This window comes from Opisthorchis viverrini (assembly GCF_000715545.1).
Source record: "Opisthorchis viverrini unplaced genomic scaffold opera_v5_80, whole genome shotgun sequence".
NCBI classification, from domain to species: domain Eukaryota; kingdom Metazoa; phylum Platyhelminthes; class Trematoda; order Opisthorchiida; family Opisthorchiidae; genus Opisthorchis; species Opisthorchis viverrini.
In genome coordinates, this window is record NW_008751735.1 from 1266906 (window position 1) to 1290655 (window position 23750).

A 23750-nucleotide genomic window follows, 5' to 3' on the forward strand; every position below is an offset into this window, starting at 1 on the left:
CACTGATGTTGCTGTTTTTGATGATGATGTGGTCTTGCAGGACAAAATTTAACATTTTTTTACGGATATGCCTCCGTTCGGTCGACCTTCGAATGATGAAACCAGAGATTACCTTTGATGTCAGTGGGCGAGATGGCCCAAGTGGTTAGAGCGCGAATTTACTGACCCTTAAGGTTCGTGGTTCGAATCCGACCTCCGCCACTTGACTTCCCCTGTCTAGGCTTGGGCAACCAGGCATTATCCTAGCCCTCGTGCTTCCTTCGGGTGGCATGGCAGCTAGGCACCGGAAGGGTGCCACAGCTTAACGCTTTCTTTCTTTTCTTTCTAATTTCACGATGGTTTTCACAGTGTTCAATTACCCTTTTTGAAGATATGAATGAGCGTCGACGTGGCGCATTCTACTAACATGTTCATAAACATAACCAGATTCTCCGCCTTTAAGGAACGCTGGATACAAACCGTTCAGTCTGGATACCTCGTTCCGTCTCAGAAGGAGTATTTCCAACCAAGTATTTCCATCCATTTGCCCGCAACTGTCTAGGCTTTTGTTTGCCGAATATCAGCTTAACTGTTCTTCGGAGTGTTTGGCCTATCTTTCCAATCTGTGAACGAATTACCAAGCCGTCTTCACCCATGTTTTTTTGCTAACAGTTGCTTTTCGGTCGTGTTAGGTGAGATAAGCACGTTCATTTCTGGTGACACATGCCTTCATCTTCGACCACCAAAGCCCTCGGTCTTCTCCGCTCTTAGCTATCTGCCGTTTGTGAGGTCTGCATGCGCCATCTCGGCGAAATCCAGCGGTCATTCGGTCGCATCGGAGAAGTCGGACAGATAGCTATAAAAGCCGCTAGCTGAGCTGTTTTTACATGCTGCGATGGTTCGTCCACGTACCAGTATAGTTGCCAGTATAGTTTGGCTTACTTTATAGCTTCGTGGGCTATCTCAGATCGGTACTACTGAGTTGTGGTAGTTCTCTGACGATGGTGGATTTGTGCGCTTCTTACTGACTGTGGCGCACTGTGGCGTGGCTGCAGCCAACTGTTTTCTCTCAAGAGGAGTGACAGTCTTGGATTGTGACTCCTCACCAGTGGCTGATAACCACGTAGTCCACTTAGGTCCATGATTGTTTTGCACTTTCTGGCTCCCAGGCTGCGCGATTTGGTCGCTTCTTTTGAAAATTTGTGCTGGCTAGAAATAGCGGATGCAACGAGCATCCACTTCAAATCGGCCGCCGGGCTGTGATTCCTAGGAGTTCAGTCGACCGACTTGGGTATTCATATCGCCCTCAAGGATGATAATGTCAGTACTTGATTGACGAATAAGGCCGGACAAATCCGCGCAGAATGTCTATTTCACTGCAAACATACACCGGCTTTTATGTCGAGTACCACTGAACTTGATCGAGCTGGACAACCAAACGACTCAAAGACGACTGTTCACTGGAATCCGATCCCGCGCTTTCGGCTCCAAGGTTCGATTGTAACTCCCAGGAGTCGTTCCTCCTGGATTACTGAAATTTGAAAGAGCTGAGTTTATCTCCGGTGATTTAGGATACATGTCCACACCCGAGTTTTGTGTGAGTGTTTAAGGTATAAAGTGTGAGAAAGCACTACCTGTTTGTCAATTTGACAAAGAGTACGGACGTTAAAAGCTCCCATTTGGAAATGATTTTAACGGCGATATTTTGTGTACTGTCAATAAGCAACTAAGTTTATAAGGGACATCGGTCAGATAACTGACCACCAGGTGATCCAGCGACGTTTGCTTGTGGGATGAGGAATGAGAGAGGGAAGTATGGGCATAAAGTGAGGGCAAATGTTACCTCATGGTTGCCCAGGCTGAAGTTGATTTGGTTGAGGTCATCATCATCAACAGCGTGACATCACTGTTCAACACTGATGTCTCGCTACCGTACAACCACGATCTATTTGAAAGCCTTGTTATGAACAAAAGAATAAAGGTGGACATTGAAGAGGCTTGGTCCTAGCTTAGTATAATCATTCCGAAGTGCCTACACCTCCAGACTCATTCAGACAATCTGGGTGGAGACTGACAATAAGAACGCCATTGTTACCGATTAGCAGCCAAGTGGCCCAAGTGGTTGGAGCGCGAATTTACTGACCGGAAAGTCCGTGGTCCAAACCCGACCTCTGTCTCTCGACTTCCCCTGTCTAGGCTTGGGCAACCTGACAGTATCCCAGCCCTCGTGCTTCCTTCGGGTGGCATGGCAGTTAGGCACCAAAAGGGTGCTACAGCTGAACGAAGTCTTGTAATGTCTCCAACCAGGCGCAGTGGGGCTCATCCTGAAAGGCGAATAGCATCAACAGCACCCAAACGTCTCGTAATCCCTTTTATAACCCTCTGCCAGCTCATAGGTTGCCCCCCCACCAGCTTCCGCCACTATTAATTGGGCACGGAAACTTCCGTTTAAAGCTTTTAAGTGTCACCGTTGCTCTTCAGCCTCCGTATTGATTAGTGGTCTGGTAGGCATTCGTTTTCATTCGACTCCCAGATAGAGGACTTAGAATATGCTGATGTATGCATCCTGTGGTAAGTTTCACGCACGCTAGATAATTTTGTAAGTACTCGTAAGAGCAGAAATCAGTACTTCTGTTATTACGTTTTTCTTCGGCTCCATGGACGTGTCTGCGTGACCTTACAACGTAGGTGGTGAACAGCCGGACAGGTTGCTATATTCAAGTATCCGGGTTCAGCCATCTTACCCAAAAAAAGAATTTAAGTGTCAGGTTGACTCGTTTCCGTGCTGCCGACCAACGTGTCATGCAGAACTACTTGCGGTCTTAATTTACGCCTATGAAAAGCGGTCTCTGTTAGTAGACACTCGGAAATTAGAAATTTATGACGACTGGTGCCTTCAACGATTACCAAAAGTTCTGTGTTTGGGGAATATCCAGTCATGAGTTTTGAAGTTGTCAGATGACGAAATCTGCAGCGATTCGTACACTCTGTTTACATGGATTTCGAAACTAACCATAAGCCGCACACCATCTCATGACTAGCGCTCTCAGAGTAGAGGTCCTGGCATTACTCAACGATTCGCACGTGGTTGCAAAATCTGTCACTAGAACGAGCACCGAGTTGCTATTCGTGGGCGCCTGCTGTCCCAGAAATTCTCAAAACAAACTAACTATAACCCAGGAGATGTTTGTTTAAAAGTACGAAGGCGTCTAACTTGGTTTTCAGGTTCACGACGTCGTTACGAACATTTACGGCAGTGAAGCAGCAGTGGCAACACTGAGGTTGCTGTCTTTGATGATTATGATGATGATAATAATAAATAATAATAATAATAATAATAATAATAATAATAATAATAATAATGCGAACATTAGAAGGATGTCAATGTGTATTCGTCAAAAATTAGCAGCACCAGCAAACAACACATGAACATCACCACCAAACGCGTCTCCCTTTATTCGTTATTATAGTTGATGCCGTGCTTGTGCTTTTAATGCATCACAGGTTGTTTTACTCCTGTCTCAGGATTCGGATACGGTTGTCCCCGCGGAGATACGGGATAATGTTTTGGAACCAGTGGATGATGCCTTAGAGCTGGATGCCCCAGATTCGGATGTGGAAACCGGAGACACATCAGCCGTCACCGTTATTTCGGTGACAAAAGAGTGAGTTACTGGCACAGATATGATCTTCTGTGACTTCCCCCTGCTGGATTAAGCCAGCAGTATTTTTACGTCCAAAATCTGTTTTATCGCCTAGCTAAAGTTCGCCGGTCGCTGTCTACTTGGCTAACAATGGGTGAGGTTTGCAAAGAGCGCTGCTGATGTGATGCAGCATCTCTTACTCCATCGTGAAATGAGAGATACCAACTAAGTCCGGACATCTTACAAATAGCTTTTTATTTCCTGCCCACTCCGGTTACCATTTGGGATCCTGCACACCAACCGTAGGTATAACATCTTGGTGGAAGCAAGTACCTTCATTTTTCCCACTTCTGACTTCATGATTATTGACATTTGTGCCAGTTTTATGAGTGTAGTCTCTTCCCCCAGTTCATACTTTTAAATTAGTTTTATTTTTACTTTTAGTGAACCGTCTTTGGTAAGTCCCCCTGTTCCCGTTTAAGTCTGACTGTCCGTTGTTTTTTCTATTATTCTAATGCGTATCCGTGCGTTCACTATCCTTGCATGACTCTTTGAATAGGAAATCTCCGGGCAGGAGCCCATCTTAATTAGATTCTTTAGCTACGATCTTGAACCGGATCATCGTCGGTTCGCCGGACCGCACATCAGTCACCACACAGTTCAGTGGGTCTACTCGGTTAAGGTCGGTTTGGCAACATGAGTAGTCTATTTTGACCTTTGGGTAGTTGTGTTTGCGTGAAATGCTGCCTCTGGCTCCATTTCATGCGCTTATTCCGCCATTCGTAGTTCTTTCCTTCATGACTGAGCAACTAACTCAGACCCAGGCTTCTGGACAAGTTATTCCCGGATCTTGCTCTCGAATAAGAGCAAGAAGCACAACACTGATGTACTTTCAGGATAGAGTTTGCCCAAGGGCTTCGTAGCAAGGGTTATGGGGATGTTTGTCCAATTAGAATCACGGATCCATCCTTATCTAGGTACTTACAACAAAACGAACCATCGATCGAGAGCGTCCTTGCGTTCGCCGTGAGGCGGTGCGCGTCGTCAAACTGGCCTTCCTGCTAAATTGTCAATCGTCTCCTTGTTTGTACTCGCTAGTCCCCCTTGAGGCGGTCGGTTCCACTGTCTTGATGTGATCATCCAAACTCGTTGCACAAGCATCTCCTTCGGCGTTTGTAAGTTGGTCGCGCCCGCTTCGCTTTGTTCGTGCCACTGTCACCGCCACTACTGCTAATGCACGAAACGGCTGTTGAGACACAGCGGAAAAGACGAATCCCATTTGATATGACTCTTCGATCCGGTACCATATGAACAGCATCCGAACATTTGTCTCCTGGTGCTTGTCTTCAACGAACAATCTCTGATGAACTGATTCCCCCTTTTCTTCATGTACATACCTCAACTGACTCTTCCACGAACGTTTTTGCATCGAGTCGCTGTCGACCCTGCCGGGAATTCACTGATGACCTTTCGTTGTTTCCGTTGTATTATTCACAATCCATTTTGGCCTGTGTCGTTTTCACTTTCATCGTGTCCTATTCTCTTTTGCTGTCCAAAGAAACATAAATGCCAATTTATTTTCACCAATTTCGTGCATCGAATTCACTATCTTAACTGCAACATGGACTTCTTCAGATCTTTGGCGTTGCTACCCATCCCAAAAATACCATACACACATTCTAATCTTTTTCGAAAGATAAACTCTCCACATCTGTTTGGCTATGACCGTTCTGTTGTCTAGCTTCTGCCTGTTGTCCTCAATCTTATCCTCCTGTACATGTACGCCAATAACACACGTCAGGCTCACTGTTGACACCTGTCAACTTGCCCGTTTTTGCCGAATTCGGAACTTTTCATTGCCTTTTGGCAAATTTCTCAGACGAATTGAGTCCTGGTGCATCGCTCTACCTGCACACAACGCAAAAGAGGACAAATGAAGGAAAACAATCTGCATCTCATTCGGATCTGACACGGAAAACGGTAGTTTCTTTCCATAACTTTAATAAACTGGTGTCGACTTCGTTGGGTGTTTGTGGTTCCGTTTGTGGACTTGTTTATCAGGCTGATGAAATGTGTATGCCGTGTGTTGATATTCATTTTTAATCATCTAATCAGTTGGAACGACTGTAGCTAATTCTGTTTAGCGAAATTCTTCATTTCTACCTAGGTGTTTTGATCTACAAAACTCTCAACTGCTGCTTGCTACATCATTTTCTGGGGATGGATGCAATCGTCAGTCTAATGTAGAACGTAACTCATGCGCAGCACCTCTTCGTTTGCTCACCAGTCGCTTCATTCGGGTTAAATCCGCACACTGATAGCGAACCACGAAAATAACTCTTCCAATTACAGCAGCTTGCCCAATGAAGAAGTTGGTTGATGGGAGCTTCATTCGACGTCTTCAAGTGGTCTTTCCAGAGGAAATAGTTGAAATTGTAACCAAGATACCTAGTCATCTGTTTTCCACAAAACCGCTTTTGCGGAAGATATTAGTGTGTAGTTGCTGCCTGTCTTCGTTTGCTTTTAAGAAGTCGAGTCTGGTTGTACGATTGCCTGTAGGTTGGGCGTTGTGTGCTCGTCGATGATTGGGTGACATATTGTTCTAATATTCGTTTTATCGCGATCCTGGACTTTTATTGGATTGTTAAACGTCTACTGTTTTAGCCCCCACCACGTCATAATGGGCATCCAGAATCCACAGAACGGCGTTCTTCGTCGAAAGGTAGGTTGAAATTTCCTCTGATCCTTAGACTCTGGGTTATGTTGGTCGACCGAGTTGATTAGATCGGTTGAAGGTCCACTCCTATCAGATGGATACCCGTAATTAACCTTCGACCTACTTGCACCGGTAGCGTAAGCCCGTTTCCTGGATTTTTCCCCTATTACCTGAATCGTTCTGAGATTTATTAGGCTGTACGTGTTTCTTTTTTACTACTATACTATTCCGTGCCTGATGGTGTTGGGGACCACAGGATCCGTTGTCCCCACGCTGATACAGGTGTTGCACGGTGTATGTCGCGTACGTTGGTATCCTTGGTAGTACCACCACAACAGAACAGCGGTGATTCACTGACATACAGGCGTACTTGAAGAACGTAGCGTCAGCCCATCTTACATTCAATTCCGAACGCGTATTCACTCATTCTGGATAGAAACTGTTTGGGTTGTTTCCGTGTCTCCAGCTAAGTTCATATGAATCATGTCAACCCAACTGCAGGTCGCAGAGGCAGTTGCCGTTTATTCACAGCTGCATCTGTACCCCCACTAAGTTGCGTGTTACCCCTAAATTCCAGTGAAGCTATTCTAAGCTCGGTACGGAAAGCAGCACTGTTCTCGAAAAGCAGTAACCCGACAGGGACAGTGCACAACTTGCGCTGGACATAACAGGATGAGTGCTCACGTAATTTTGGATCGAAAGTGAGGAAACAGTCGTCCTTTCAACTTCTGCTCTTCGCCTGAATAGACACCTGCTATCTTAAAGGACCACACTCTCCCTGTCCCGCGAAAGTTACCACTGGAACATGTCAAGTTCACCAAAAGGGATCGGAGGATTGTGGCGATTTTGACCGCCCTATCCTCTAAAAAGGACCATCTTTTTACAAAAGTTTATAAATCTTTGACATGGAGGCAAGGTGTTCAACAGTTAAACTTATCTCCACCGGTTGACTCTGATTTGCATTTCTGGAGCTACCCATTGGTTGAACTTTCTGTGCAAAATGGTGATCCCTAGGCTTGTGTATAACACATCGAATCATGGAGTGTACCATACTGTGAGGTTAGTCTTCCTGAAGGTCATAATGGCCACGTCTTGAGCAATAAGATATTCCTGTTCCTCAAAATTGCAACAAGGCTTGTCCGGTCCAGCCAAAAAGACGCCACACAGAATACTGACCAACTGCTGTAGAGTTGTTGACGATCATCACTGTGAAGGATGTCGTATCCTTTAAAGTTGGTGAAACCATCGGGCTTAGCTGTTCCGTAAAAACATTCTCGTAGATCCCGTGCGCTTCAGTTCCATTATCTTGAAATCGTCCCTCCAGTACTCGTAATATTGTACGAGTTTCGTCTGTTTGTGTAGAATTTTGTGGCTGAGAAATCCTGTTTGACCGTGTTCCGGCATAAGTTGCACTCAGCGCGGCTTATCGAGTAGGCTCTGCGATTAAGTTAAGTCCAAACCGATCATTCTGATAATGCAAGCATAAGAAAACACCGCGATGTCCGCCACAAATTTTGTATTTATCCGGTGAACATGATTATGAAACGGAAGTCAGGCCTTGTTGGACGATGTTGGACTACAGTAGTGTGGTATTTGATTTATATGGCACCACGGGTTTATCCGGGTGGTTATTTTCTCTACTTTGACGTAGATAACTGGCAAGATGGCTCAGTAACTTCGAACCCGCCTCTACTTTCCCTGTCTAGGCTTGGGCAACCTGGCTTCCTCGCGCTTCCTTTGGGTGGCATGGCAGCTAAGCACCGAAAGGGTGTTACTGCTGAACGATTATCTTTCATTTATCATCTTAAATAACGCACTTTACATAATAAATTCAAGGACGGCCAATTAGGCATTCCGTGGGAATTTGAAATAGTGAACACGTGATAGTAGTTTAATTTTAGGACCACCGCGTAGTCACAAAGTATCTGTTTCAGTCATTGGAATTCCTCGAGAAGACGACATTTATGCTCCTAGTAGCTTTAGATTTTTTACTACCCATTATGTGATAATTATGTTTTATGTGAGATCAAGTAGAGGGGGATAAATCAAACTGCACACAGTCGTAACAGATTTCTCGTGAAATTGACAATGTGACTTAACGCTCATTCAGGTGTCATGAACTGAAGATTGGATCGCACCGCCCCTCTCCAAATAGAGGATCTTTCCACAAAAGGGGCCACTTTAGTGAAGTTTCACGGATGTTTCCTATTCAGGGGATCAGTGCGTATCTCTTTTTGCTATGCGCAGGTCTAGGACTTCTGCGGTATTGGTATTTGGTTCCCTTCGTAATTATTCTCACCTTGGTTTTTCTAAGGTCGGCGTCTCTCAAGAGATAGGAGGGTTCTATTTGTACAGAGTCACTTGCCTTCGTTTAAAAATATACAGGTTTTTGGTTGGAATAGGATGTTATCCCACGGTGCATTTCTTTTTTTACCGCAGATGAACACAGGAGACGAACCTCGACCTCAAAAACTGAATCTCCAGCTGACGTTCGAAAAAGTGACGAACGTCCAGCTAGTCGACGCCGTCAGTGGGGCAGTAGCACACGTTCAACTTCCGGTGTGATTAGCATTTCTACGGATTCTCTGGAGGTTCGTTGTATGCTTCGTTTTCCTGAAAGTTGTAGATAGGTTTATCCGTAGGCTTCGTTCGAAGCAAGCCTTTCTTCTGTAGACGTTGGTGCGATTCTAAATTTTAAAATCTAGCTGTTAAGGCTCTGAATACGTACAGTACATATCTGATCGAATGGACGAGATTCGCTAGCGCCGAAACGACAGGGTCTCATAATTTTGAATGCAGTGACAGACAAATGTATTCATTGTACCATTTGTATTCAGGTTTTGTTGAAGGGAAGATGAGTCAGTGGGTAGAGCGCGAATTCACTGATCGGAAGGTTTGTGGTTTGAACCCGACCTCTGCCTGTTGACTTCCCCTGTCTAGGCTTGGGCACCCTGACAGTATCCCAGCTTCCTTTTGGTGGCATGGCAGTTAGGCACCGAAAGGGTACTACAGCTGTACGATTCGGTTTTTCTAAGGAAAGTACTAGTTTTCCAGTGTGTGTGTGTGTGTTTGAACAAACCAACTGTCGGCAGCTGAACTGACTGGTGTAAATGCCGAAGTCTCCCCCAACTGCTCGTGTTCACTACCTTTTCGTATACTGTCAAGCGTGTGCATACAGTGTGCCTCATGCCTGGCCACAGTGTAGGTGATCTTGGTCCCGGTCGGCGATCGTGCTTCACGCAGAGCTGCGTTGAAAAAGCGCTTCATCTGAACAACCGTGACGGTCCTATGGGACTACCAGATGACTGTACAGAGTAACTCCCTGTTTTGGACAGGAGTTTTTTTTATCAAAAACCCTCGTGATATGGAATTCCAGATTGAACCTATTTGTGCCTGTGTTGTACGGTGGTTATGGGCGGAATTTTTTTATCAAAAACCCTTGTGATTATGGAATTCAGATTGAACCTATTTGTGCCTGTGTTGTACGGTGGTTATGGGCGGAAATAACACCACGGTTGAAAGAGCTGATTTGTTTTACTCTTATTTTGTCGAAACTCTCGAGCTTTCCGCCCGATTAACGTCAAAACAGGTTATTTGTGTAATTTGAACGGTGGGAATTGCTGACGTTCATATTCTCATCCATCATATACGCGTGATTACCTGGCCTCAGTCAGCCTATTTCCTGCTTTCACGGCGGTTTACTTTGCATTAAGTTGTTCTGTTTCCCTATTGCCTAACTGCAGGTTGTTGTTTTTCATTTTCGTCGTCAACTGCCCAACATTGCTACCAAACATGAATCTTTCACCAATCCTCAACCATTATTCCCTAGCTCTGAGTCTCTGGTATCTTGATCATTTGGGCTTTTGTGGAAAATCCGACCATTAAAAGACGAGCACCTGAGCTTGCTGCTATTTCGCCTTTACTTTGATTCCAGAAATTGGTGCCAACGCTAACTGCTGAGCCATCGGACACGTACAATCGTTCTGCGACCGTACCTGGTGCTGGTACCCAGTCCGATTCACACACCGTGCAAACTGCTCCGGCGAACAGTAAAACCGACGAACCGGATAATGGACAGGTGGAGCTGGAGGTGGAGGCCATTGTAGACAACATGGACACTGAAGACATTCACCAAGAAACTAAGACTCCCAAGCAGCCGAAATCCCCAGTTAAACCATCGTCTGAGGATCGTAGTCTATCGACTGCGGAAGTAGCGTCCCCCGAACGTGCACCAGTGAGTGTTGGTTCGAGAAAAAGCAGCCCAGAACGGAATACCTCATCAAAACCTCCATCACCACACAAGAGAAAGGGCCCGAAAGGTATGTCATTGATTGGTCTGTGATAGACGTGCTTCACCATGATTGGCGGCGTGAGCTGTGTTCCGTGTAAATCACGCTAATTGTGATGTTCAACGATAAGCCGTTATATCGTCCCCTTACGTCGAGATTTGGTCAGTTGCGTGCTCCCTTCGTATTTTTCAAACTTGTTCTCAAAGAACCATATCGATACCCTATTTATCCGATCGCGCTGCGTGAAGTAAGCTTATGGAGAAACGACCGAATTGCTAGCCTCTTGGCAGAAACTTCAGTAAGCTTACTGTGTCCTAAACGTCAAGCGGTTGAGTGACTGAATTGGTCGGTCTGTTCCACACGTCAAATCACTCCGCATGGTACTTCGCCTCTGTTGGTTATTTCAACCTCCGTATGGCATACTGATATTCCGAACATGGTAGGATTTGAAGAACTCTATTATTGTTATTATTATTATCCTAAAACTTATTCTTCCACTCTCCTCGATTCGGCTTTCAAACTTCAGAAACCAAAGCTGTCGGATATTTGGTTGAATCCCCCGAACGCGTGGAACCTTGTCAACCGGCCAAACACAAGCCAACGAACATTGTGTATATCCGGTCCCTCGTACGACCGTTCACTGTCGATCAGCTGCGCCAGATGATCTCGGATCGTTTTGGTCCAGTTGACGAAATTTGGCTTGATCGTATCAAGTCGAGTTCATTGGTACGAATGAATACCTTGGAAGCGGCTACGAAGTACGTGTTCCCCTAACTTTCATATTGCGCTATCAGCTTTCATTTGTAGCCTTTCGACCAACTTCCTGGAATCACATCGTACACTTTTTCCAACCATTAACTAGAAAGACCACGAGACTGTTTGACAGACTCCCATAGACTGCATTGATGGGAGGGGCTCTGTTGATGCCGCATGGGCATCCCCTTGTATAGCTCAGTGGGTTACTAAACTGCGCAAGCTGTCGCACCTCGCGACGTGTCTTCCGGATTAGGAATAATTAGCAAACAATCACCCACACACCCGTTGTAGTCGTCGGTCTCACGCTTTCAGTTATCAATGTGAATACGAACCCAGTGCATTTGAAATCACTGCAGAACTCTAATGCCCTTTCTATACCTAACTGCCAAAGCTCCCTAAGAAGGCAGCAGAGCTGACATACGGCCAAGTTGCCCAATCTTAGGATCACTCGAGATTCCGGGGTTAGGCTCGAAACGCAGACCTTCCGTTCATGGGGATGGGGTATGCAATATTTTATGGAATGGAAGTTGTGAAGGTGGAGGCTGATGTGTACGTGCAGACAGCTAGTTATAGTAAGTAGTATCAGGGCGCAATGGTTCGGTCTGAACCTATGGCTCGCTATGTTCTCTTCCTTACTCCCAATTGCATTAGGTTCGCCTGCATTTTTCAGTCAGTGAATGTGATGCGTTGCTTTAACCGTCGAAGACTGGCAGCGGAACAGAAGTACACTGTCGTAGCCAGTGATTTTACTTTTGAGCGCTAACAACTAGCTAACGTGTTCATTGTACTACCTCTCGAAGTGACATTTATTGGTAGGCTACGCTGTTTGTGTGCTAACTGAGAGGAGCTGCATCTCTGTATTCACGTTGGATGAACTGTATTGTATACTACTGTGGCAGGATTAATGGCTGAACCATCATAAAGTGCTAAGGCGATGCTGCAGCACGCACGCAGACATTTCGATCACGTATACAGGTAAATTGACGTGAAACAAATAGTAATACCACAAGGAAACCTTTCTTTCTCATACAGATAACCCCTAGAGAAAAGGCTCAATAGTTGGCTAAGGCAGGGTAGGTGATTACAATGACTTAGTCTTGGCTAGCTTGCTGACGATTAGCTTTCTATCTCCATAGGTGCATGGTTTTTCGTTGCACATACAAGACATTTCATGGACGTTTTGCGTACGCACAGGGAAACAAAGACTTGTTTGTATCCACAGACTAAAATTGTTCGGTATAAGACTTTTGGCTCTCTGAAATTACCACTGTTTTCTTTGGTTTCGCCTACTCGTATTGAGTTATTGGAAATCTGACCACTAGCGAACGGTTAATCGTTTCCTGCTCCTTGCTCAATCCTTGGCAATCGTTAGGTCTTTGTTGAAGTTCGAGAAAAGTACGTATTGAGTCATTGGAAATCTGACCACTAGTGAACGGTTAATCGTTCCCTGCTCCTTGCTCAATCCCTGGCAATCGTTAGGTTTTGTTGAAGTTCGAGAAAAGCTGGGGGAAATTAGACGTGTACAATAGTAGCCAGAATTTTTAACAACTTGAGAAACTCAATTGGATTCACATATGATGTGTTGAAGACTGGAGTGGGCACTAATTAGGGTAGTGACTAAGAATTCGATTATGGAACTTGAACGTCGGGTGATCGAATTCTGATACATCTACTTAGCTAGTAAACAGGACAAAATGCGTGATGGGTTGCTCTTTGTGGATCATCAGTTCAGCTTTTTAAGTGTCCCTTCAACTTCCGCCGTCTTTAGTGATAACTTTCTCATGATAGTTGAGTATTATTTTTGTATTGTGTATGACGGCATATTGCATTCAGGGCTGCACTTTTGCCGTGCACCCTCATAACCGAATGATGTCCGTCACTTCTCACCTAGATGACTCACGTAATTTCTTGATCACCTCGATTTCCCCACAAGATTTCGCCCAAGCCCATCACACTATCGTTTTTCGTTTGTTCGCCCTCTCCCAGGTGCCGTGAGGGTCTAGACGGGAGCCGTTGGCCATCGATGAATCCACGTGTTTTGCGGTGCGATTTTGGCAATGAGGCTCTGTTTGACTGGATGAAGGCGAACGGTGCCTCCGGTGACTTAGCACCTCCTAGACACCTAGTTTTAGGACAGCCAGATGGAGCTTCTGGGGAATGTCCTCCCACTGACGAGAAAGTAAACAAGGGAGGTGAGTTCATTTCTGGTGTTCGGGGCAGCAGCCAGTCGAAGCTTGGCTCTCAGACGTCTTTTGTCACCTAGCTTCAGACGATGCCCTTCAACATACCCACAACGGAACCACAGATACCAGCAGACCGTTATTTCAAATTCTCGTGCACAGTAGTCTGTCGTAGCATATCCACTTGAAGGCTATTACGGGATGGTAGCAAGATGCGTGAAGCTTTGTGACATCTGGACTACACCTACCTTGGGTGAAACCCCGCAAACCTCAGCCCCTCATAGTCATTTGCACTTAACAGGTTTGCTGCTGGTTAGCAGTGCAGAGTAATCAATGGCCTTACTTTCAGTCCTCTGTGTGTTACTGAATGGGCTTCACTTGAAGCTCCGGCGTCCATTGTTTCCTCTGTTTTCTCCCGAAATAGTCTATTTGCTTCACACTTGGACCGTTACTGCCTTATGCGGTACACGACACCTCAACGGTCGTATTCAACAAAGTTTATTCCTGGGACGACCGCTCGGTGTTTCAGGTTGTGAACCTTGTCTCCATGGCATTTCGAAGTTTAATCGATTGCGGGCTAACCTATGATGGTTGTCTGGTGTTTTTGCTTCTCCCTGTATCTCCGTGGGATACAGTAAGGATCAGGATATCTGAAGCAACGCTAAGGTATTCACAATTGGTCTTCAGCAAAAGTATACGAACACCTGTGAATATGGTATCCCTAAACCATCCATTTAGGGTTGGTCGTTTTGTTTTTATCATTGGCGATCGATCGTCCGGTCGCCGCCTGTTTTATGGGTCCCACTCTAAGTAGAAAATGTGTGTACTTGACGACGTGAGCTACAGACAAAGTATGTCGCTGTACTTTCGCTACCTGCTTAACGTGTTCTCTTCTGTGGGTTCTCTATTAGTGGCAACTCGAACCATGTGAGAAACCAAACCAACAAAATTGGTAGCTTTTACGCATAAGAAGCTGTATATAGGTTTCGTTTTCGGAATATTCTGGCTACTGGTCCCGATCGTCTGTCTGAATGACCTTCAATTCTGTATATTAAAATAAACTCATTTGCAAATTACTAGACGTTTGCGTAATTTCGTTTAATCCTTTGCCTCCTGCTTTGCAGCCCCTCGGTCTGACCGTACCAGTAAACGTGGATCGGGCACACAGGATTTACGTACTCGGCTGGACTCAGATGCTGCGGTTAAAGATGCTTCACCTCGACAGAAGTCGCCTGTACATAAACAACCCTCTGAACCAAAGAGTAAGTTCCATCCCACCAACTCCGTCCGGTGAACCAGTCTGACGGATCTTCTTGGTCTATGTGACCCTCCTTCAGGCTTGGAACGGACCTCGACACAGTGGAACTGTGTTGGTGTTGATCACTCATGTGCGTATCATTGTAGAGTCAGTAACATCTTGTTAGCGTCCATCAGCAGTCTTACGTACTGCATCCAGATAATCGAAACACCTGGAAGGTATGTCTTCGGGGCGAGATGGCCCAAGTTTTTAGATCGCGAATTTACTGACTAGAAGGTCCGTGGTTCGAATCCTACCTCTGTCTCTCGACTTCCCCTCTATAGGCTTGGGCAACCTGGCTATATCCCAGCCCTCGTGCTTCCTTCTGGTGGCATGGCATTTAGGCACCGAAGGGTGCTACACCTGAACGAACTCACCAGCCGAGGGTAGGTTCACTCAATTTTCCCTCTTTGTCGTGTTGTAATCTAGGTCAGCTTCCGGTATTGTCTTTTTGATATATACTGGCAGAATTCGGATACTTGAGAAGTTAGACTTTTTCACGCACCATGTAGTGTTTCTAGAAGGTCAAAGATCTCTTGCAATCTGATTTCATGAAAAAAATCGTTCAGCTGTAGCACCCTTTCGGCGCCTAACTCCATGCCACCCAGAAGGAAGCACAAGGGCTGGGATACTGCCAGGTTGCTAAAGCCTATACAGGGGAAGCCAAGAGGCAGAGGTCGGATTCGAACTACGGACCTTCCGGTCAGTAAGTTCGCGATCTAACCACTGAGCTATCTCGCCCCCACCGCTTTCGTGAGTCAGTGTCTTAAGGTCTGGCTACTTAACCTGATACTGCAACCAAGCGATGACCCAAGGATTATTCTGGTCGTTGCACATGAAAGCCCAGTCATTTACGGGGCCATCCGTGCTACACTGGAGTTCTCCCTTTTTTAAGTCTGATCAAAGTTACCGGCGATGCATTGTGTTACTGTGGTTTATCTATATGGTAATACAGTCCAGAACACGAGTAAAACGTTTTATACAGGAGGCCATGTTTGAGGTTTGTGCCTGTCAGAATGGTTTATACCTGAATCTGAAGGGACGTGTGTATCAAGCTACAGTACGGGCTGTTTTATTGTATGGCTGTGAGACTTGGCCTGTTCGAACAGTGGAACTGAGACTTCTTCAGATGTGCGACAGTCGTTGTCTCAGAACCACAGCTCGTGTTAGTTGGTGTCGACGAATCCGTAATGAGGCAGTTAGAAATCGCGTTTTCGGTTGTGTAACGGGTACTTCCATTGAAGAATGTGTCCAGCACCAGAAGATGCGTTGGTTGAGACATGTGTTACGTATGCCGAACCATCGTTTCCCCGAACAGAATGCTGTTTTCCATGTCCAACTCAGAGTGGCATAAGCAGTGAGATGGCTAACCCTTTAGCACAGCTTCGGTGCTGTTGGCGCTACTCGCCTTCGAGAATGGGGACCGCGTGATCCCCACTGCGCCTGGTTGGAGACACTACAAGATGTGGCTGCCAACCGACGTCAGTGGCGTTCTTGTTATCAGTTTCTATCCAGATTGCTGAGTGAATGGAGGTGTAGGCACCTCGGAATGATTGTGATAAGCTAGCCACAAGTCCCTTCCTCATCCACTTTCACTCTTTTCTTCACAATAAGGCTTTCAAATGAATCATGGTTGTGCGGCAGTGAAGATTTGGTGTTAAACACTGATGTCATGCTGTCGATGATGAGGATGATGATGAATCGGAGCTCCTACAAGCACCCGGCTGATTTCAACAGCTAGAAGGTTCGGCCAGTCAAGTGCTGGGTGGACTCGTCGTTCGTTACAGTATCTTATTGCCTTCCGTTAAGCAGTCCTGATTTTGGATTCTGCCCAGTGTCGTGCTTCCTCCTGCACCTTGGTAGACCCGTGGCACGATTTAGGTCATCCAAACATTCCGCGACATGATGTGACCAAGCAAAATACCGTCTTTTTAAGAGGGTTGTTTGACACTACCTGATTAAAAAACACAATTTTTAATCCGTTTCTGTTGCGCCTTACCAACCATTTCCTCCTCGTTTTTTAAGAAAAACAAGAAGAACCTGCAAAGCTATTGGATGACCTGTTCCGAAAAACGGAGAGCACACCTTGCATTTACTGGCTTCCCCTCACAGATGACGAGGTGAGTTTGTTGTTTCGAACATCCCCGCCATACCTAGGCATCCATGACTAGCAATATGACCCGAAATGCTTTTCGATTTATAAGAATGTTTCTTATGCTTGGCCAAGTTTTGCGTTCCGTGTAATGCTTCAGCAACCTTCGTTGACAACAATCAGTGAGTCACATGACCCCCACAGTGGGGTTAATTGACAGGAAATGTGTTATTCTCACGGGATACCATTAGAACCGTAGCTTAGCTTACCGGAATGGGTAGGATTTCGATATGGCGATTTGGTAAAAGGAACCGAAGCTAATACATTACTCGTAAGGTTCCTAAAAACGTTGATGTCGAACAATTGGTAACTTCCCTCGAACGCTGCACCATTTGGTTTGCAGTTGTTACCTCTATTACCTCTAATGCGCAGCTGTTTGCCTCCATAGTGTTATCGGTGAACCTAACTGTACACCGTTAAGGTTGGTGGTAACTGTAGTTTTACACTTTCAACCGGACCTTCAATATTTCATCCGTTCCTTTATAACCATGTCATATTTTGTGTAGGCGAAAAAGCAAGCAGAAGAACGTTTACGTGCCTATGCTGCCAAGCGGTCCACCTACGTTCGGTCAACCAGGCCAAGTCAACGGGCTACACGCAGTCCTTTCACAAGTCCTGGTCCAAACGAAGCAACTGGTCAGAAAGCAACCGAACGATCAGGCCAGTCCAGTTCTGCGGCGAAAACAACACAACCTGATCGTTCGGAACCGTCGGCTGTTTCAAAGAATATCTCCAAAACAGAAGTGACGAATGAATCTAAGTCCAAACCGCAGCGAGCAGATGCTGGCGATCGTAGTCGCAAAAAGTCGCCTGCGCCACTGCCTCAGGACTCACAGTCTGGCAAACGTGATAAGTGCCCGACGGAAACCCGAAAGCGAGAGCGAGTAAGTCTTGTTAATGTCTCGTAATTTCGTTCAATTTCGCCGGTTAGCATTATACGTGGCTCACACTGATTAGTGCATGGTTGGATTCGCCTATCCTGGCTTTACAACGCAGGACAACTAACAGTGAGGAAGCGCGCGCAAGAATAAGGGAGATTAGAGACAATTTTTCGTCGGATATCCCGCTCAGTCTTTCCATTTGCGAACTACGCATTTAGGGGCAGTAGGTGCGTAAGTCCAAGGGTGACAGTGATTTTACGTTAGAGGCCGGAAGGCAAGCCCTACAATGAAGGCGACAGCTTGGGTGAATGCACGCCATTGATGTCTCCCGTTTCGCGGTTTCGATCCAACGATACGGCAATGACCAGTGCAACTGAGTTAACTGGCGTTGGCTTTCTTACCCCATTACCAAGTCACTGCTCGACCTTTCCTAACTCGGTTCTACCTTCGACATGGATATGCGTAAAGAGCTGTGCAAGGACTTCGGTTGGCTGGTAAGTGGCGAATGTAATTAGTTATGTCCTCCGAAAATCACGTGAACTACTTCAACGTCACTGGCTCGATGTATCTAGCGGGTGGATTCTCAAAACGCTGATTGTAACGTCGTCTTGAACAGTTCAACTGGGCCCCATACACTCACCCTGTGAAAGAGCTAAGTGAACCCGAGTGATAGATCAATATCAGTCCGTCATCGTCTATAGAAGTCCAGCGTGCAACCTCATTGCAACAAAGCACGTAGTCCAAACGGTTTGTGCGTTCTTCGTAGAACGTGAATAGTCTCTCCTGGGTATCCTAATGACTTTACTGCGAAATATATGGGGTTAGGAAAGAAATCGACAAGATGAAACCTCTCGTCGGTGATTCTTACTTTGAAAAATGGTGCGAGAACATCGTGCGAAAGCCTCCATGCATGAACTTAATGGCCATATCACCCAAGTGCTATAGTGTTATCCCACAACGTTTGATCCACCATCGAGAGAGTCCGATCCGCGAAAAGCAAGCTGGGTTTTGGCGTGGCGAGGGTTGAATCGATCATCATTTTGCGGCAAATGTTGGCACCACACCAATCATTATGACCACCAACATTGCTCGTCGCTCACTATCTCAGATCTCTCTTTGATTCTGTTAATCTTCAGTAACTGACAGTATCTGGCGGTGAAACGTGTCGTTTCGAAGTCCTTATCTTATAAAGGCTCCACATTCTTCCTCCCGTAGACGCTGTTTGCGGAAGACCTTCGAAGGCTCCCTCTGTTTCACTAGAGGTGCCCTTGAAGCATTGCTTGAGTCTGGTGGGAATACCAGATCAGTAATACTGAAGTACGTCAGACGAGGGGTCACTCTCCCTCAATATATCATCAGGTTACAACCCACAGTTTAGGCCATGTGCTTCTTACATCATCACCATCATCATAATTATCAGGTTTAAGAACCGCGTACTTGCCGTACAGTGGTTCTGCTTCGTACAACACAGGACCGTTTGCCTCATAGAGCCCCGTTCTCTTAGCCTTGTATTGGATGGAGATAACCCCTAGGTCATTGTCGACAACCCCAGTGTGAAAATGATGCTCAACTGCCACAAAACCGGGTCAGATAATTTTGTTTTTCGGAATGAAGAAAAGGATGGTAGCCTAGTGCCAGGCAATTACAAACGCACAATGCGACTCCTGGCAAACTATTCATTCAGGTCATACGGGTGCAGACTGACTGTATTAACGTCGGTGACATCGGTTAGCGACTATCTTGCAGTATCCCAGCCCTCGTGCTTCCTCCGGGTGACACAGCAGCTAGTTACCGTAAGGGTGTAACAGCTAAACGATAATTTTTTTTATCATTATCTCTTTTCCAAGGCCTCGCTTGTGGATGGATTTATTTTGCTTACTTAGCGCATTTTATACTTTCAACCAGTTTATGTTTCTGCTCCTGTTCTTTTGAGGTTGTCAATTATCTGACGCAAGTGACAAGTAACGGGTATAATACGACAGCCCATAGCCGGTTTCATTTTTTGTAGGTCATCAGATAGGCATAGTCCTCGGGTTCCATTCAACCTTGGGTTCTCGGTTAACACCAAATTGTAGATAAGTAGCTACATATGCTCATCTGCAAATTGAGTTCATTTTACTAGAAGAAAAGCGTAAATGTCAAGTGGGTTTGCAAATAAACCTATTTCACCGAATAACTAACGACTTTATAGCCTACCAACGGTTCACCTCGAAATTTGATTCGCTTTTTCTTTTAGTCTCCCTTCACGCCGCCTAGAACGCAACCCAGTGCTGAGTCGCGGACAGACACGGACAAATCAAGCCGCCCTAATGCTTCTTCCTCATCCGTGACTAAGCGTGCGCGTTCTCGTAGCCCGAGCACACGGCGATCCCAGCCGTCGAAAACAGATCGTTTCCGACGATCGAGTTCGCGTTCGTCTACTGGTCGGAGTGACACTAAGCGAAGAACTACCGGTTCCTCCAGTCGGAGGGACCGTAGGACTCCTCCAAGCTCGTCGAAATACACACGTGAACGGTCACGTTCGGTGGAACGACGTGCCATCTCTCCACCGACACATCGTTCCTACGGACGTTCGCACCGTTGACGTGTGCTATCTGGCGAGGCTTGTCTTATCATGTATATGGCCCGTTGTCGCTACTGTCCATTGATTTTGCCTGGCTATCCTCGATCGAAATTTGTGAAGTTTGTATTTGTTGTCCCCTACCCCATTCATTCGTTTTGTCCTCCCTATCTCTAAATTCATTCAGTTTTAAAGCACTTCTGTGTTTTTATTATTGTGTACTCTGGTTCCGAACGTTATCCGGTGTCACTTTGGGAATCTGTGACAATGAGACAATAGCGTATGCAAAAACAATTTACAGGACAGTACTGGAATGCATGTTTTGTGATCACTCGATGTGAACAACTCAGTTGTGAAATGCTACTCGAGTTGTCAATGCCTTCCAGTAGAGATACAACTTTTTTCTTGCACAGAAAGTTGTGCACATCCTCCCTTTAGAGCGTGGCACTGATAGGAATAAAGTTCAAACGGTGAGAAAAGGCTTGGTGACCACAAAGAATAGAGCATTTGATCAACGTCTTGACTTGTTGAACTAAATAAGCTGGTATTTCCTAGATCAGGACAATAAAAAATCCCATGGACAATAGTCTCAACGCAAATCCGATCAACTTTTGTCCATAAACCCTTTACAAAATGCAACCATTAGCGTTACGCTTGTTGTCCACCAAGGTGCCGGTTAATGTTCGAATTTGTGTTGTCAACACGATCCAATTGCTCACAGAAACGCCTCAACGCTAAAGATGATGAGGATGTTGATGTTGAACACCTGATCTAACGTTTACAGGTTAGGCTTTGTCGACCTAGGCGGATGTCTTTCGGGTGAGACGACCTGAGACACTCTGGAGCGACTGCAAGAATGTTTTTGCATATGAATGTATCGCTCCCGAGTGCTGTGATCCCAGTGCTCTCTGCAGTACAGTACAACCGCTGAATAGCCTGCGATCAGAAGGGGCACACTAAAAAGGAACTTAACCTTATCGGAAAGTCTAAGTGCCAATTCGAAAGAAGTCTTTTCTGTTTTTCATAGCATGGGTTAATCGACATGAGGAAATTGAACGAGCTGTGCGGTCAAGGTCTTGAAGTGTCATTTTCGCTGCCCAGCCTGCCGGCACCTTGTCATGAGTGAAATCATGAAAAAGCCGCAACCTGTATCGAATGGATACGGTACACAGTAATAGTGGTAGTGTGGAATTCGCGTCAGCTACCTTCACCCTTAGGTGTAAGGCAAAAGCTGTCCTGAGGTCCACTTGAGTTAGTGTTTGACTTACGACCTGTCATTTCGTACCAGGAGCATTATCGAAACTCACCGACATTTCGCTATCGGTTTTGGTCCGCATAAGATTCTTCACATAGACCTTGTCTCGGCCAGCCCTTATTCTCTGACTTGAGTCCGCGGCCCAGATCATGGTCGCCCCTACAACCCAGAATGCCAACCAACGATTTTAGCCGGTCGGAGTAGATTTTACACTGGTTTGTAGCAGTGCAACAATCAACATATGCGATAAGTGAGTCAGTTTTCAAGGTGACCGAGTTCGTTGATCCAAACGTCAATTCGTTGCAGGCTTTGGAAGTCACCGGTCGTACAACTAATCATCCAGACGAAACGTGTTGACATGGAAAATCATCCGAACTCGGGCTGCGAGCGTTGTGGTAGTTCGTATGGTGGGGTAATTTTGCCACGTTGGCCGGTTGCCGGCAATCGTGGAGCTGTCATCTTTGAACACTCAGTTTTCCTTAGTGTCTAGCTGGCCGTGATTTATTGAGCACTAAATCCGAACTCAATGGACTGCTTCCCTGGAGCCGTGGAGTTTAGCCCGAAGTTCTATCTATTTTAAGCCAAACGTGATCCTATATTGTTTTGTGGGTAAAATTATTGCATATGAGGCCTTGTAGTGGTTCTCCCATAGTCTGGGATCTAATAATACCTGTTTGTTGACATTCGGCTGAGTAACAACGAAGTTTATCGCTTGCTTATCTCAATGCGTTCGGATGCTATAAATATGCTCGTATCTAGGACATCCGCTTCAAAATTGCAACCAACTTCATGTCATCTTGAACGCTTTGTTTCATGGTGAATGCTGTATTTACGTTTACCCACTAATATGTCAGCTCCCGCCTCCAATGTGCAGCTGCCTACCCCACCTCCCCGAATCACCGGTGAACGAAACTGGCAGCTACAACCACCGTACGACAAGTACGCGATTCTTACAGCTGACAATGATGATGAGTGGATAAGTGCGATAGGTTTCGGTGTGGTTAAATAATCGCTCGGCAGAGTTGTGGTCAACCCGAATGGCTACCGAAAGTTCGTTGATTTCGGTTTTCTTAAGGACTCGACCGAAAATTGCCAGTTTTAGCTTAGGCAAAGCTGACAGCAGTTCGGATCACTGCACTTCTACTTCGTGTAGCGGTAATGCACCGAAAAAACGTCATGGATGAACTCAGTAAGGTGTCTCAGTGCACTCCTTCATTAGGATAAGGCAAGTAGGACCTTTCCAGGCCTCTGGACGTTCCATCCTGGTCTGCCCAAGAGTTTATCAGAGGAGTTTGTCCACGGTTGTCAGTGTTCTTTCCCAGTATATTCACAATGTTCAGTATCAGATGAATGCTGAACATGCTTTGATTACGTATGCGCTTTGGTCTTATTTAATTAGTTGATAGCAGTATACTACCTCCGTAGTTCCGCGGCAGTGGAGGGACCGTTTCACCAATCTACTCCAGGATTTGTCTTACTTCGACGCCACAGTATTCCTCTAGACACCGGAATGTAATCCTACGCGCAGTAGACCTACTTTATCTACGTTTCTGTGGACAGAGTCTTGACTGTGAATCCGTTGTAGAATCCATATTTCGTCTAAATTTGGCTCTACCAGAAGTGACTGGTCGAAAACCAACTAAACCTTACGTTTGGTCTTTCTCTAGGCGGGCAACCACAATCTGGAATCGACCACTTGTCGGAGCTCTGAAATATCCATCAAGCTGGTCAATATCTACATGCAGTATGACACCCTAATGCGACCGCACGGCTAATTAGTCGTAACGAAACTGTTGGCGTCAATTGTGCTTCATCGCCTTACGGTGGATCACGAGATACTGACTCGAGGGTAGCAAGCGGGATTCCGGCCTGGTAGGGGTTGCGTTGACGAAATCTTCGCACTGTGTCAGGTGCTAGAAAAACGCCATACGTATAAGCGACCCACAATTCTAGTATTCCTGGATTTCCGAGGCACATTCGACTCGGTTGATCGGTCTGTTCTTCTCGAGACGCTTGCTCACCAAGGAATGTCCCGGAAGTT

General features: G+C 45.8%; 3 protein-coding genes across 3 annotated transcripts in view; 1 reads left to right on the plus strand and 2 right to left on the minus strand.

Moving 5' to 3' along the window:
* The window catches only part of T265_04671 (hypothetical protein), a gene marked incomplete at both ends in the record, with an annotated part of 32243 nt that extends 11620 nt beyond the window's left edge, over positions 1 to 20623 (plus strand). Inside the window, 11 exons of the mRNA XM_009169462.1 lie at positions 3505 to 3644; positions 4068 to 4080; positions 6288 to 6345; positions 8779 to 8930; positions 10274 to 10658; positions 11155 to 11386; positions 13371 to 13576; positions 14689 to 14826; positions 16887 to 16981; positions 17520 to 17897; positions 20131 to 20623. Coding sequence (XP_009167726.1) covers positions 3505 to 3644; positions 4068 to 4080; positions 6288 to 6345; positions 8779 to 8930; positions 10274 to 10658; positions 11155 to 11386; positions 13371 to 13576; positions 14689 to 14826; positions 16887 to 16981; positions 17520 to 17897; positions 20131 to 20478 — 2145 coding nt within the window. The remainder of the gene's footprint in view (positions 1 to 3504; positions 3645 to 4067; positions 4081 to 6287; positions 6346 to 8778; positions 8931 to 10273; positions 10659 to 11154; positions 11387 to 13370; positions 13577 to 14688; positions 14827 to 16886; positions 16982 to 17519; positions 17898 to 20130) is intronic.
* T265_04670 (hypothetical protein) lies at positions 4693 to 5052 on the minus strand (the record flags this gene model as incomplete). Its single annotated transcript, XM_009169461.1, has 1 exon — positions 4693 to 5052. One exon carries the CDS (start codon positions 5050 to 5052, stop codon positions 4693 to 4695), a length of 360 nt encoding a protein of 119 aa, XP_009167725.1.
* T265_04672 (hypothetical protein) lies at positions 13281 to 15201 on the minus strand (the record flags this gene model as incomplete). Its single annotated transcript, XM_009169463.1, has 2 exons — positions 13281 to 13506; positions 15119 to 15201. The coding sequence occupies 2 exons, from the start codon at positions 15199 to 15201 to the stop codon at positions 13281 to 13283; spliced, it is 309 nt and encodes a 102-aa protein (XP_009167727.1).
* Positions 20624 to 23750: the final 3127 nt, after the last annotated feature.